Here is a 16,132-nt window from a genome sequence, read left to right as displayed (position 1 = left end):
GTGATTTCATACCCCCACTATTCAACTACGCATGGAGTTGATTTGGTACTTATGTATTATCTGGGCTCCCATGTTAAATGCACCCCATTTTTTCATACCCCTACTATCCAACTACGCATGGAGTTGATTTTATATAGTGTGGCGAGCGGACGCGGTCTCATAAGAAAAACGGGAGCCCGGATATTACATAAGTACCGTTGATTTTATATAGTGTGGCTAGCGCAGCGAGCCACCGAGCCCGAAGCATGGCGCACGCAGCGAGCCCCGCGAGGGGACGAAGAATACATGTAAAGTAATCCGCGCGCCCTCGCCACGCTTTGGGCTCGGTGGCTCGCTGCGCTTGCCACACTATATAAAATCAACTCCATGCGTAGTTGGATAGTAGGGGTATGAAATCACCCATGGGTGACTATACAATTAAAAATCGGGTCTTTACAATGAAGCATCGCAAGCCTTAAGTAGTGGCATGCAATGAAAAAATCGGGCGCCCAGATAATACATAAGTACCTTTATATGTGTTTGACTGTGTGGTAAGGAATTCAGACTATTGGTACTAATGTGAATGGTTCTATACTGTATGAGCAGTGCTGCATACCATTAGTGCTTTATTCTAATAGTAATATGCAAAAGTCAATGTATATTTCTGTATGTTGTTATACTTTTTTCAGTTGATTATGACTTTTGCCATTGCAGGCGCGGGCTGTGTCTAACGAGCTTCTCCGGTTCCCCGAGAGAGAGCAGACTCTGGACAGGCAGAGATCTCTCATGTTCATGCAGTGGGGTCAGTGGATTGATCATGATCTTGACCTCGCACCTGAGACACCATCGAGATCAACCTTCCTAACAGGCATAGATTGCGACCACAGCTGTGCCCGGGAGGCACCGTGCTTCCCACTGCGGGTACCTTTCTTTTAATATGTTGTTACTTCTGGCGTAGGAAAGCATAAAAGCGTTAGTAAGCTTACACCTAGCAGCTATTTTTGTGTAGATTAAAAGTTTTACACTTTCGGTACTGATGCTATACAGCATTTATCCACCATTTCGATCAGTGTATACATATTTACATGTGGCGCAGACAGAGGACATTAAATGTTTAATATAATCCTAATACCATTCTACTACACTCTACACAGACCTTTAATGTATCAAGTAGTGAAACAGTGGAGAAGTGGACCAGCTGAGAAGTTGCTAATAGCAACCAAGATTGTGGCGGCTCTATTGATGTGTTTGAAATATCAATCCCATAGTACAATATCCCTACTCAAAATGACATGACCAGTGGGCATGATCACAATGATTCCACTATAAGGACAGTAAACACATCCATCATGGCCAAAATACAGATATGATGAAAATACAGCTCAGCTACATTCTATAGAGACACAGAACACTGCACCTACCAATATGACCTGCCCACTGGACACCATCATAATTTATTTCTACACAGTGGCAGGAATTGTAATGCTCTTGGCCGTGTAGAGAGGTAGTCTGTATGTGCATTACACCTACATAGGGGTGTAGTCAATGATTTTTGCGAGCTGTGACTGCTCATTGTCACAGTTCGCAGGGTCAGTATTCAACTGACCCCCTGCATGCGCTGTTTCCACCTCGCTAGGTTTTTGTAGCGAAGGGGAAACGTCGTATGCGGCCGCTAAAACAGCAAGACTTGCGGCCTTGTGCAGCGGGCTCCCTACATTAGCCGCGAGCCTCGCTGTTTGGGGGGTGGGATCCTCGTCGTACTCTGGCAGTGAGGATTTCCCCGGCGCGTTGAATAGGGTGAGCGGCCGGCGTAGGGGTTAAACGGCGAGGATCGCTTGTTTTCTGCGATCCTCGACGTTTAACCCCCTCACCGGCCACATTGAATACAGACCTTAGTATCCTCCAACTAGTTAGATAAAGTAATACTTATCCGATTGTAGACACAGATTGCTCCTTGGCTACAATCAGATACATAACACAGTTATAGTACAATCTATAAAGACCGATCTTACATTATAGCAATGTCCTGGCCGCTGCGTGTGATTATTGTCCAATTCTATTACACTGCACAGAGACGCGGCCTCTGCTCATCATTACATGTTTTTTTACATACATTTTCAAAATTGACTACATCTCTGGCCATCGTCTGATCACTGAACATAATTGTAGTACAATTCTTTAATGCTCTATACCAGGCATGTCCAAACTATGGCCCTCCAGCTGTTGTGAAACTACAAGTCCCATCATGCCTTTCCACAGTTTTGTTATATGGGGATGCCAAAACTATGGCAAGGCATGCTGGGATGTGTAGTTTCACAACAGCAGGAGGGCCACAGTTTGGACATGCCTGGTCTATACAAACAAAATACATTGGGGTAAATTTACTAAGAGGAGAGTTCTATTGAAGATATGATGTTGCCCATAGCAACCAATCAGATTCTATTTCTTATTTATTTAGTACCTTCTAGAAGATAATCAATATAATCTCATTGGTTGCTATGGGAAAAACTGACCCCATTGTATTTGCCAAATGTGGCAATTCTGTAGTACTCTATACAAGCACAGGACACTGCACCAGCTATCTCAACGTGACCGCTGGAAATGATGCACATGACCACTGAACCTGTTTAGGAACATTCTACATTTACTCAACATGGACATATGAGATATGAGCATTTTTATACCGTTCCATTACATTCAGACAAACGACAGTATACTCCGTTAACGGAACTACTTTGGACACAGTGTTAATGCTCACAACAGGGCCTTTGAGACCCCAGTAGGGCACTGGAAAGAGGTAGTGAAAGACAGATACCCATTGAGTTACAGTGCTACTATCGCTGCCTGGTATTTTCGGCTGGCAGAGAGTCATGTCATCTTTTTGCTTAGACACTGAGGGGTACACTTACTAAGATGGGAGTTCTATTTCAGATAGGAAGTTTCTATGGGTAACCAATCAGAAACCACTTCTAAGACAGAATCTGATTGATTGGCCTTAGCATCAAACCATCTGACATATAACTGCCATCTCTCATCTTCCCCCCTGAGAGTAAAGAGCCATCGGTCAGTGTCGTGCAACATAGAGGTTTGCTCTGGACAGTATCGAGCGACATCCCTTATTTAAGAACTTTCTGCCCAAATCAGTCCTATCATGTAAATACCTTTTGATGAAAGAACAGAACCCCTATAAGGGGAAGGACCTATTGAAATGAACATTCTGGATAGTATCAGGTTGATTGTATTTCAATAGATTCCTCACTTAGGGCCAGATTCTCTAAGCTTCAAAAGTGATCAAATAGAGAGTGAGAAACAGCCAGCCAATCAGCTCCTGCCTGACATTTTTCAAACACAGCCTGTGACATGGCAGGTAGGAGCTGATTGGCTGGCTGTTTATCACTCTCCATTTTATCACTTTTGAAGCTTAGAGAATATGGCCCTTAATGCACACGCAGCCTCCGTGCACAATGGTCCGCGAGCACAGAGAATGGCTGGCTTCATTCTTATATACAGTATATGGGCTGTATACATGAGCATCAGGTCCAGGGTGTATCATGCCACTATGCTCCTGTTATCTCGCCTTACTACACTGATCTCACAGTACACAATCAGATTGTCAGCATGAGTGTAACAATGGCCCTTATTCTGATCGGTGCGGCCGGATCCCAATATGCGGCCAGCACCGTGCGTCCTAAACCCCGCCTTCCATACGGATCGCCAACTCCGTCCGAACGCGGTAAGAAGCTGTCCGAACGGACCGCACGTGTATTTCTCATGAATACACCTCCTCCATCTCAGGGAACCTCCCCCATCATTCGATGATCGAATGCAGGACCGAGTGGCCAGGCAGCTCCCGCAACCTCAGACCACACGGGCATTTCTCCGTGCAAAAGCAGGGATCTGGGCGGGCAGCTGACATCCGGCAATGTCATATGTCCGCCCCCTACACGTGCGTCATGGCCGCATTACCATACGTACGCCCAGCGTTTGCATGGGAACGCCCATGAAACGCGGGGTGTAAACATATGGTAATGAGCCCAAACAGCCCTTCACACCCCTCTCCACCCCCTGTTCGTAGTGTACACATTTCATGCAGAATGTGGCCGTGCGTCCCGCTCGCACATGCGCAGAGACGCCTCTGCACATGCGCAGACACAAAACATCGGCGGCACGAACGCACGCGGATATTACCGCACCAACCAGAATAAGGGCCAATGTGTGAAACAAGCAGCTGTAATATCATTGTGTGTGATTCACTTTGCAGATCCCCCCAAATGACCCTCGCATAACCAATCGCAGCGACTGCATTCCTCTTTTCCGCTCATCTCCCGCCTTTGTGCCCGGGTCCTGTGTGCGGGAACAGATGAATATTCTCACTTCATACGTCGATGCCAGTCAAGTATATGGCAGCACCAATGAATTGGCCACGACACTTCGTAACAACAACAACCAACTTGGCCTCATGGCTGTAAATAACAGGTTTAATGATAACGGGTTCCCTTACCTGCCTTTCACCACAATGGCAGAAGATTTCTGTGTACAGACGAACAGGACATCTGGACTTCCGTGCTTCTTGGCTGGTGAGCACAACCCATTTGTATATATGATAAAACAACTGATATAGAAAGTTTCTATAATGGTAGAATTAGTGCACAACACGTGCTATTAATATTTATGCACTATATTTACAATGAATTGAAAGAATTAATTATCATTGTAATTAACATTTCAGTTTACACCAATAATGCTCATTTGCGTTATCACTATTGCAATAATCAAAGTGGGAGAGAATGAGACCATGGAGTAGGGTTTTTGCCATGTCGTGTGCATGGAGTAGGGTTTTTGCCATGTCGTGTGTGTAACACACACGACATGGCAAAAACCCTACTCCATGGTCTCATTCTCTCCCACTTTGATTATTGCAATACTATTACTGGCCTTACCAGAAGAGACTCTCACCACTACAATCCATTCGGAATGCAGCTGCGAGGATAATGCTCTTTGCAAGACGTTCATTGTCTAGGTGGGTCCGCTCTGTCAGTCCCACCATTGGTTACATGTTATAAAATACAAGGCCACTCTGCCATATTCAATATAAAATACTAAACACAAGGCCATTCACCAAATGACACCAACATACGTCGCTTTTCTCAAAATATCTCCAAACCTGACCTCTTTGCTCTTCACAAGATCTATGTCTCTCAAACACACTCATTATTCACATCCATTCACGACTGCAGGACTTTCTTCAGGCTGCACCCACTCTGTGGAATTCCCTCCCATGCACAAAAAGACTCTCCTCTAATCTCCATACCTACCTGCATTCCATGAAAACTACCCCCTTCAGGCAATCTTATCACATTCTGGTACTACGGCATAGCCTTCATAAAGCTTCTCCTATTCAGTTACATCCCCAATATGCAGTCCATATTCTCACATATTTTCTCTTTTTTTGTTTTCCAACCTTGCTGGATGACCATGTCATATAGCCCACCTTGAACCCAAAGGCAAAACTACCATAGGTGCAAGGGGTGCAGCTGCTATGGGGCCCAGAGCTGAGGGGGGCCCATCTTTACTGTCTTAGTAAGATGTTTTACATACATTTATCACCATCAGTTGGTAAATGGGGGGCCCTTACAAACTTTTGCTATGGGGCCTGTTAATTATAATAAGTAAATGACCACCAAAAGGTCAGACTCGATGGACCTGTAGGTTATATATTTCCGTGTCAGTCCTGCAGATAATGTCACCACAAATATGGCTGCCATGATTTCAGTGTGTGTGAAGACACTTGCCCTGAAATAGGAACAGGAATCCTGCACATAAACAAATATAGTAATAATAAATTATCTGTCCTGTGCTTCTCAGGGGATGGCCGTGTTAGTGAGCAGCCAGGTCTAACTGCATTTCACACAATCTTTGTGAGAGAACACAACCGCATAGCAACTGAGCTACGTCGCATGAACCCAAGCTGGTCAGGAGAGATAATCTATCAGGAAACAAGGAAGATCATTGGAGCCATTACACAGGTGAGATGGGTTGTGCAGTATTGTTATCTGCATCAATGTCAAGTTTCCTACTGAAGATAGGTTCCAGCACCCCCCCACACACACACACACACACACACACACACACACACACTATCTGTCTTCGACTTTGCATTATATCCTTCCAGAAAATAAACTACAAGGACTGGCTGCCCCTGCTGATGGGTTCTTCAATGTCCCGGTTGGTTCCTCGTTACACTGGTTATAATGATCGCGTTAACCCAGGAGCATCCAATGTGTTCAGCTTGGCATTCCGTATGGGCCATACGATGATCCAGCCATTTATTTATCGATTGGTGGATCGTTACCAGACCTCGCCCAGCTTGCCCCCAATCCCTCTGCACCTTTCCTTCTTTAACACCTGGAGAATCGTGAGAGAAGGTAAGCGTAGAACACATGTAGGTTACATAAAGCGATGCACTCTTTGAGTATTTAGCTCTCTCACAAGTGACCGACAAATGTGGTCCTCCATCAGGTCCTCCTTCAATATACTATTACATTTGTATTATTTTGGCCTTGCAGGAGGAGTTGACCCTATTCTTCGTGGCCTCATGGCTAATCAGGCAAAGCTGAACCGACAGAACCAAATTTTAGTGAATGAGCTCCGCGATCGTCTGTTTGAGCTGTTTAAGCGCATTGGTCTTGATCTTGGGGCCCTCAATATGCAGCGTGGCCGGGAGCATGGACTACCAGGTATCTATTGAGCCGGTTTAGAAAAGTTTCTAGGCTGTGTGTCCATTCAGACCTGGGAAACGACAATCATATGTTCAATACATACAGTGAATACAGATTTGTTCATATAATTATCTGTAATTCTAGTTTTTAATACATGCGTGTCTGTGCATGCAATGATTTCACCGCCTTATTTCTGCAGGATACAACACTTGGAGGAGATTTTGTGGACTATCTGAGCCCAATAATGTAGCACAACTAGCTCAGGTGCTGCAAAATAGGCCACTAGCAGAGAAATTCATATCTCTATATGGGACACCGAAAAACATTGACATCTGGATGGGAGCTGTCGCTGAGCCTCTCCTGCCCAATGGTAGAGTGGGCGAACTGCTGTCCTGTTTGATTGGAAACCAGTTCAGTAGAACCCGGAACGGAGACCGGTAAGTAGAACAAAAACAAATAGGAGTCTCGGGGTATTTTTGAGTTCTCAAATGTATTACGCACAACAACAAAAAATGCATAATATATAATCCAACAACGTGATGGAACATAGACATAGCATAGGTAGGAGTTGGTCTCCCAGTGTAGGATAAGAATAAAACCGTATTTATCCGAAACATCAGCATAAAAACAACAACAAGCTCAACAAGTTCATTTTAAACTGTACATAAAAATCACAAAACAGATCTAAACTAGAATAAACAATTCTTACTGCACAAAGCGCAACGGAATCTGCTGTGCTATATAAGAAACTGTAATAAGTAAATAATGCTGCAGCTAACCTGAAACATAATGACAGGTAGATATTGTTGCAGTATGGCGGCAGCTAGAGGCTGAGTTTTACTTTGGAAGCTGTACTGTAGGTGACTCTGGGGCAGATTTATTAAGCTCGGTGAAGCAATAAAGTGTCTGATTTTTATCCCCGGCCAATCAGCTCCTAACTGTGAAGTTACAGGCTTGGTTTGAAAAATGACAGGTAGGAGCTGATTGGCCGGTGATAAAAACCAGACACTTTATCACTTCACCGAGTTTAATAAATCAACCCCTCTATGCCTTAAGCACCGTACACACCAGAGGACATTGTGAACAATATTGCTCAGAAAGGGCCTTCTGAGTGATATTGTTCACAATATCCTCTAGTGTGTGCACCCAATATCATTAACACTGCGCACTCCGTCACATATTTAACGACGGTTGATGTCTTCTAAACATGCAGGTCAATTTGGCTATATAGCCAAACATCCGGGCTGTTCTGCAGGTCTCAGCGACATCACTGAACAACATCGTTTACTGATATGGTTCAGTGTGTACACCCAATATTGGGACCCGCGGCCGATATAACTTACAATATCGGCCGCGGGTCCCAATATTGCATGTACACACTGAAACATATCACTAAACGATATCATTTGGTGACATCGCTGAGACCTGCAGAACAGTCTGGTTGTTTGATGTTTGGTTCAGTGTGTACATGCAATATTGGGACCCGCGGCCGAATAGTTTCTAATAAAACATCATGAAAATAAAATGTGTACAGTATTATTATTGAAAACACTGTAAAATGTTTTCAGTTTACAAAAACAACGCCAAAATGTCACAAAAATAGAATATATCAATTAAAATATACTAGAAAAACAATAGAGGAGAAAGACAATGGGGTAGGGGGGATGTATGTAACTTAGTATGAGACCAGCTCAATCTAATCCGGGCGACTGTCTGCTAAAGGTGGAGCAGGACCATGGGGCCCAAGTGGCGAGGAATTTGGACACATTACTATTATATATTCTATAAAGGCAGAGTACCCAATTTTTTTTTTAAGAAAAGGCCCTGACACGGTGCTATGTTACCTTGCGATTCGAGTCGCGCTCATCATATCGCAAGATACAAAAGCAGCACGTACTCTTTGGACTAGATCGCATCGCAAGTTTGTTCTGAGATTTTAAAAACGAATGAACAGGTTCACACAGAGGCATGTGTAAGGGGCAAAGCCTCCATTTCATGTCACAGAATGATATGACGTATATTCGTTCAAGCCACAGTCCAGTTTTATTCAATAATAATATTCCTTTCATTGTTGATTGAGCAGAGGACCACAGGTTGATGTATTATGCAGTGATAAGAATGGAGATGTTTTCCACTAACACCCAATCAGCATCTACCTATCACTTTATAGAACGTACCTTAGTGGAGGAGCACCTGACACTTTCTATGTAATTTTCTGTATTTTTCAACGGAACACAATTTTATTTATTTTTCCAATACAGATTTTATTACGAGAGAATCGGAGTCTTCACACGAGCTCAACGGAGTGCGATTGAAAGTGTGACCATGTCTAGAATTATCTGTGACAACACAAGGATCACGGAAGTCCCCAGAAACGTCTTTGTAGCAAACAGTTACCCACAAGATTTTATAAGTTGCAACAACATCCCCAGATTAGACCTGCAGCCCTGGAGGAGAAGGATGAGTGGATCAGGTATGAAATGGTCAACTAGAGATATCAGAAGGTTGAAGGTTCAGATATAATTCGGTCTCAAAACCAGGAGAGTGGCACATAAGGAACAACCTCACTCCCCCTAGACATACAGTTCCCCCTATCCCATGGAAATACCCTCATCACCCTACGTCCTGACCCCCTAGACACAGTACCACTAAATATAGGGATAAATACTATCCAATCTACCGACCCTCCCCACAGCCCCGCCCTTACCGCCATAATCACCCCCTTACACCAGTGACAAACACTACCCATTGCAGCCCAAGGGACTTATACTACCTGCCCCCTTTAGAGACAAGTGGATATAAAGGATGCCATCATTCAGATTGTTTTGTTAGGATTCATATAAATTTGAAAGAATAGTCAGGATAGGGCGATCGGTTTTCCCAATGCCCCACTATGTTCTCAGAAAGGGTTCCATTGTGCCTGCAGCCACATCGCACATGCACAGTAGAGCATTCGGACCTACTCTCTTTCTATACCATGAATTGGAATGGTGGATGCAGAGTTCCATCCCTATCCTGTCCTCACTAATCTCATTAATATGGGCATAGAAAGGATCTAAATTCTAGGGAAATAACTATTGGGTTACAGTGTGTCATGAAAAAACTATGGGAGCAGACAGCATTCAGTTGAACGCTATGTACTGTGTAAAACATTTCTCTGTATAACACTGTAGGCCCCACATTTGTAGAGTGTAGAACGCACAAGAGTATCAGAGACGAGGGAACATGACTTTAGATCTCTAGACATTGATCAGGTGACAGATAAATGGGCCGTATATATAAATCCGTTGTGTATATATCTAATCACAGTGTGTAATGTATACAATTAACACATTGTTTTATGTTTTCTATTTCCAGAGGCTGAAGACGAATAATGAAGTTATGATCTTATATGACGTGACGTGTGCTCTGTTCTTTATTTATCTTTATTTCATGGCAAATGCTACTGATTACCTTTATAGCTACTTTAATCTGCACCATGCTGTATAGTTAGCCTGGAAAATCGGCAAAGAGAAGCTTAGATTTTTTACTTTTATGCTGTTTTGCTTTAAATGACATAGTAAAAGGGGCCGCTTGGTCCTGAAACGTTGGCACAATACTCTGCCTGGTTTATTTTCATTTGCGAGTGCCATATATATATATATATATATATATATATATATATATACATACATACACATATATATATATATATATATATATATATATATATATATATATATATATATATATATATATATATATATATATATATATATACAGTGTATTGTAAAGGACAATAGACATTCATATGAAAAGCATTGCACTGATTAAATGTATTCACCTTTTCTGTACCTTCTGTTAAATAAAATTGTAGACTATCTCCATATGGCTCTATGTGCACATTATTGCCATGTTCGTTAACATATTTTATTGCCACAATATGCAATGAGGATACAGTGGCTATACCTTGTTTAGGCCACACCAGGGCAGCACAAACAATAAAAGTTTTTCGCCCATTATCGCACTTTTTTCAATCGCATTTTTGCAGCGGATACGCATATTTAATGAGGTGCGTGTTCCGGCAAGAAAAGTGCGATTTAGTGCGATAATGTGCGAATTTTCGGCATGAAAATGTGCGAATTTGAGGTAATGTGCCATTTTGTGTTTGTAAAAAAAAAAAAAAATTGCGTGGGGTCCCCCCTCCTGAGCATAACCAGCCCCGGGCTCATTGAACCGTACCTGGTTCCAAAAATACAGGGGACAAAAAGCGTAGGGGTCCCCCGTATTTCTGAAACCAGTCCCGGACTCTTGGACCGGCCCTGGTTCCAAAAATACGGGGGACAAAAAATCTGGGGGTCCCCCGTATTTTGAAACCAGCACCGGGCTCCAACAGCCCGCAGTGTCATGCCACAGCCGGGGGACACTTTTTACATCAGATCCCCCGGCCGAAACATGAGCACCGTGGCTGGTCAGCCTTGGACGGGGTACCTGGAGGAGTGGGGCCCCTCCAATAAAGGCTTCACCCGTCCAGGGCTGAAGCCCGGGGCTGTCACCGGAGTCCCTGGCCAGTGGAAGCCGGCCTGATAGGGTTAAATCTTTCAATCCTAACATTGCTTTATACAGGAGAACTACAAGTGCCAGCAGACCTCCCCTGCAGGCTGGGACTTGGAGAACCACAAGTCCCAGCATGCTGGGCATTAATGGGCCCGCTGGGACTTGTAGTCCAACTGTAAAAAGAATGTTAAAAGAAAACACACGCACAGAGGTATAACTTTATTACATACACACACCTCACTTTTACACCAACATACTTACCAATCCAGGATCCAGCACTGGTCTCCCTTCTGCATAGACGGCTCAGCCCGCACTGACAGCGTGCTGAACCGGCTTTCTCCCGTGCAGATAACAGCCTGTGTAGCGTTGACTCCCGGCGTCTTGGGCTTTATGCGTCATGGAGACGCATTGCCCAATCACGCTCTCAGCCTGTGTCGCGCCGGGAGTCAGCGCTACACAGGCTGTTATCTGCACGGGAGAAAGCCGGTTCAGCATGCTGTCAGTGCGGGCTGAGCCGTCTATGCAGAAGGGAGACTAGCGCTGGATCCTGGATCGTAAGGATGTTGGTGTAAAAGTGAGGTGTGTGTATGTGTATGTAATAAAGTTATACTTCTCTGTGCGTGTGTTTTCTTTTAACATTCTTTTTACAGGTGGACTACAGGTCCCAGCGGGCCCATTAATGCCCCGCATGCTGGGACTTGTGGTTCTCCAAGTCCCAGCCTGTTGGGGAGGTCTGCTAGCACTTGTAGTTCTCCTGTATAAAGCAATGTTAGGATTGAAAGATTTAACCCTATCAGGCCGGCGTTCACTGGCCAGGGACGCCGGTGACAGCCCTGGACGGGTGAAGCCTGGGGGGGGCCTTTATTGGGGGGGGTCCCCATTCCTCCAGGTACCCCATCCAAGGCTGACCAGCCACGGTGCTCATGTTTCGGCCGGGGGACCTTATCTAAAAAGTGTCCCCCGTCTGTGGCATGACACTGCGGGCTGTTGGAACCCGGTGCTGGTTTCAAAATACGGGGGACCCCCAGATTTGTTGCCCCCGTGTTTTTGGAACCAGGGCCGGTCCAAGAGTCCGGGGCTGGTTTCAGAAATACTGGGGACTCCTGCGCTTTTTGTCCCCCGTATTTTTGGAACCTGGTCCGGCTCAATGAGCCCGGGGCTGGTTATGCTCAGAAGGGGGGACCCCACACAATTTTTTTTCCCAAAAAAAAAACACTTTAACACATTTTTTACCACAGGAACATGCACAGATCTCAATGATCTGTGCAGGGTTCTGGCCAACTCGCATATCAGAACCTGGTCTGATTTTGTTGCCGAATTTAAGACACATTTCCCACATTTGCATCTCATTAAATATGTGAATTGTATACTTTTCAATGGGAAAACATCTGGATGCGCGTTCCGGCCAAGTTAAAATCGCACTTTCTAAAAGTCTGAGATTTTTGCTGTTTTTCGCATCTCATGAAATATGCGAAAACGGGATTTTGCCCGTTTTTCGCGAAAAGTTCGCCAAAAACACAAATCGACTCCTCCAAATCGACTGCCGCATTTTTATTTATTTGTCATGGCTTATTCATATCAGCAGAGATCTGAACCATGTACTAACCATAGGCACAGATCCTCTATACATGATCACAGAGAATGGATATGAATTACAACATGCAAAAAGAATGTACCATGCAGTTCTGGGCAGTGTCCAGCAACGCGTCAGTTAGTCCTGCTAAGAGAATCTGGACCAAGGTCTGAAGGGTTCTGCACGGGAACATTTCCTTACATTTGTAGAGCAGGAGAAAAGAACGTACCAGGATTACATAATAAGTAAATGCCATGTTACTGAATCAGGTTGCCGTTTTCCCCCTTAGTTGAAGCTAAGTAAATGTATTCAGATCCCACAAATGAAAGATGAAGTGTTTGAAGCTGCACCTAAAGGTAAAAGTTAAATTACTGTTCTCATGCAAAGACCAATGTAAAACGGAAACAAATGTGCAATTTAGCGATGGGTAAAAACCATGGAGGAAATTAATGGGTGCATGAAGCATTATGCAATACATGGGATGGGGCTTCGGATCAGCTTCCAAAGAGTAATAAAGGACAGCTGAGCCTTAAAAGAGAAGATAAAAGATACGCCAGTAACACTAACCAATATCTGATAAAGTCCCCGAGAAGAAACATTTCAGGTTGTGCTCAGGGCATGGTATAAAGTACTGTATATAGAGAATTGTCAGTGGAATCTATTGATACCCAACCGACAGAAATAAATCAAACGGAACAAATCTAATGAGCAGAGAAGCTACCAAGGGGGCAATCATCATTTTGATTGCCTTACAAATCTTTATGGTTGAGGCTGATCAGTCATTGCATTCGCCAACAACCATTGCACAAAGCCGGCCTGTATGTTTTGGTGCAAGAAAGATTCTCTTCTAGAACAATGCCACACTCAGTCCCGTTTGCACTTGGCATCAGAATATACCAATTCTGTTTTGCAATGTGGGAAGAGGCTATATGGTCAGATGAGACCCGGACAAAACCTTCTGGACTCAACACCAAGTGCTATGTTTGGTGAGAAATCCATAACACACTATGGCACTGATTCTGGTTGACTCGCAAAGCAGCGGTAGTTTTCTGCTTTGCAAGCCTTGTAAAGCCGCCACAGGGTGTGCGAATACCCACCACCTGCTGGATGGCGAATGTTCCCACCGCACTGTGAAGGATGATTGCATAAACATCCATTTGCAGGCTTGCGTGCGGGCCATCTAATGATTTCTGCAGTGCTCGCAAATCTAAGTCAGCCCAGCTACGAGAACTGGGTGGGCAGCTGACATCTGGTGATGTCAGCAGCCAACCCCCAGAAGGCAGGTGCCCACCCGCGTTCACATGGGGATGCTCCGCGTTTTCCTGGGTGCACCCAGCGTTATGGCGGGTACGCCCAGTAAATATGGGGCAATCGCGTGTGAACACCCCTGTTCGCCTCCTACACCCCCCTCCCCTTTGCGAGCACCTCAAAGACCATGCAAGTCTCCGAAGGTGCCCGCATAGAAGCCCTGCACACGTGCATAAGTGAATTTGCGCAATACAGGTGAGTTTATTAATCAGAATGAGAGCCCATTGTCTCCTGTGTAGCAAGGTGGTGGTAACATTATGTGGTGGGATTGTTTTCCTACAGCAGGAACTGGGCAACAGGCAAAGATTAAAGAGTAGATGGCTGCTGCCAATACACCCACATTCTTGAGGTAAGCCTGTGTTCCTCTGCAGGTACGCTGAAGATGGGCAGGTGGGTCATCTTCCAGCACAACCACCCTAACCATACTGCTATGAAGACAACACCATGGCTTACAAATAGGAAGGTGAATATCTACGTCAGAGCCCTGTCCGAAAGCTGTTAGAAAATCTATGGATCGGCACTCACCGCGTAATCTGACTGAACTTGCAGATTTCTGCAGGGAAGTAGAAGCAATGAGAGGTGCAATGAGAGGCTGGTAGAAATATGTCCAAATAGACTGATCAATGTAACTGCATCAAGGGTTAGCCCTACAACGTATGAAATAAGGGGGCTGGTCACCCTGTTGTTCTAGATTTTATTCATTTGTTGCCTTTTTTTCATTAGTTCAACGTTACAAGGCGAGAAGTGGGAATAAAGCTGGCCAGCTGCCTGCCATGTGCACAATGTGTCTGCATCACAACTCATTATAGCACTGCAACATCGCTCCTTGCACTGTGCTCCCAACTCTGAAGGTTTTGCATAGGTGGCCCCTTATAGTTATACAACTGGGAGCAAGCTATTGTTCACAGTTATCAGACATGTTCTGCAAAAGGTGACTACATTTAGATGAATGACAGGATGTTTGGGCGAATCATGTTACAATACCTTCCCCACCCTCAAAATCAGAGCTTTATATGACTTCTAATGAACATTCCTTGTATGATAGAATTCCTCTATATACTGTATACGATGTACATGGCACAATGGGGGTTATTCTAGTTCATTCTTTCTGACAAAATCCTTCTTAGATGGACAAAACCATGTGCACTGCGGGTGGGGCAGATGTAACTTGTGCAGAGAGAATTAGATTTGGGTGGGGTTTTTCTTCAAAGTGAGATCTATATTGCAGTGTAAAATCATGCAGTCAGTATTTTCCCTGCACAGAAACAAAAAAAACTCACCCAAATCTAATTCTCTCTGCACATGTTACATCTGCCCCCCTGCAGTGCACAAGGTTTTGTCCATCTAAGAAGGATTTTGTCAGAAAGAATGAACTAGAATAAACCCCAATGTGTGCACTGAATAGTCTACACCAGGCCTGGGAAACCTGGCACCAGGTGTTGTAATACTACAAATGTTAGAAAAAATTACTTCACAGAAAGGGTAGTGGATAAGTGAAATAGCCTCCCATCAGAGGTGGTAGAGGCTAAGACAGTAGAACAATTTATACATGTTTGGGATAGGCATATGAATATCCTTACAAAGAAATAAGGATCAAAAAGGGTTGAGATTATGTTGTAATCAATTACTCCAGAAAGCTTGGCGTCTTGCTTCTATGAGTACTGACACCAGGGGGGAAAATCAACTGATTGCAATGTACCATAGGAAAGTTCATAATAGCAGCACATTGCAACAACACTTATTATACCTTGCACCACCATAGGGGTGCGCAATGCACCATATAGCAATACCTAATTATTTGCTATAGAACATTATCACCTTACACGATGAGCTCTTACATTAACAAGCACTGCCCCAGTATCTGCGCATATCCTCCCCCTGCCATGATAGTATGAATTAGACATAATCTTAAGTGACATTTTGCAGCAATGAGCGCGAAAACGAAGAAATACACGAAAAAAATCAAAACAAAAGTCTGCTTTCCGATAATGAAATCCTGCGCCCATCCCACGCAGCG

General features: G+C 44.2%; 1 protein-coding gene across 2 annotated transcripts in view; it reads left to right on the top strand.

The window, feature by feature from the left end:
- LOC146059632 (eosinophil peroxidase-like) overlaps positions 1-10,367 on the top strand; it is a 32,316-nt gene extending 21,949 nt beyond the window's left edge. For both annotated transcript variants that reach the window (XM_083172014.1, XM_083172013.1), the window contains 8 exons: positions 694-900; positions 4,241-4,556; positions 5,845-6,005; positions 6,152-6,404; positions 6,546-6,716; positions 6,898-7,135; positions 8,960-9,171; positions 10,056-10,367. In XM_083172014.1, the coding sequence (XP_083028140.1) occupies positions 694-900; positions 4,241-4,556; positions 5,845-6,005; positions 6,152-6,404; positions 6,546-6,716; positions 6,898-7,135; positions 8,960-9,171; positions 10,056-10,072 (1,575 nt within the window). In that variant the 3' untranslated portion in view covers positions 10,073-10,367. The remainder of the gene's footprint in view (positions 1-693; positions 901-4,240; positions 4,557-5,844; positions 6,006-6,151; positions 6,405-6,545; positions 6,717-6,897; positions 7,136-8,959; positions 9,172-10,055) is intronic.
- The last annotated feature ends 5,765 nt before the right edge of the window (positions 10,368-16,132 follow it).

This window comes from Crinia signifera, chromosome 2 (assembly GCF_055691185.1).
Source record: "Crinia signifera chromosome 2, ASM5569118v1, whole genome shotgun sequence".
In the NCBI taxonomy this organism is placed as follows: Eukaryota; Metazoa; Chordata; class Amphibia; order Anura; family Myobatrachidae; genus Crinia; species Crinia signifera.
Note: the sequence above shows the minus strand (reverse complement) of the source record. Positions and strands in the feature narration are given on the sequence as shown.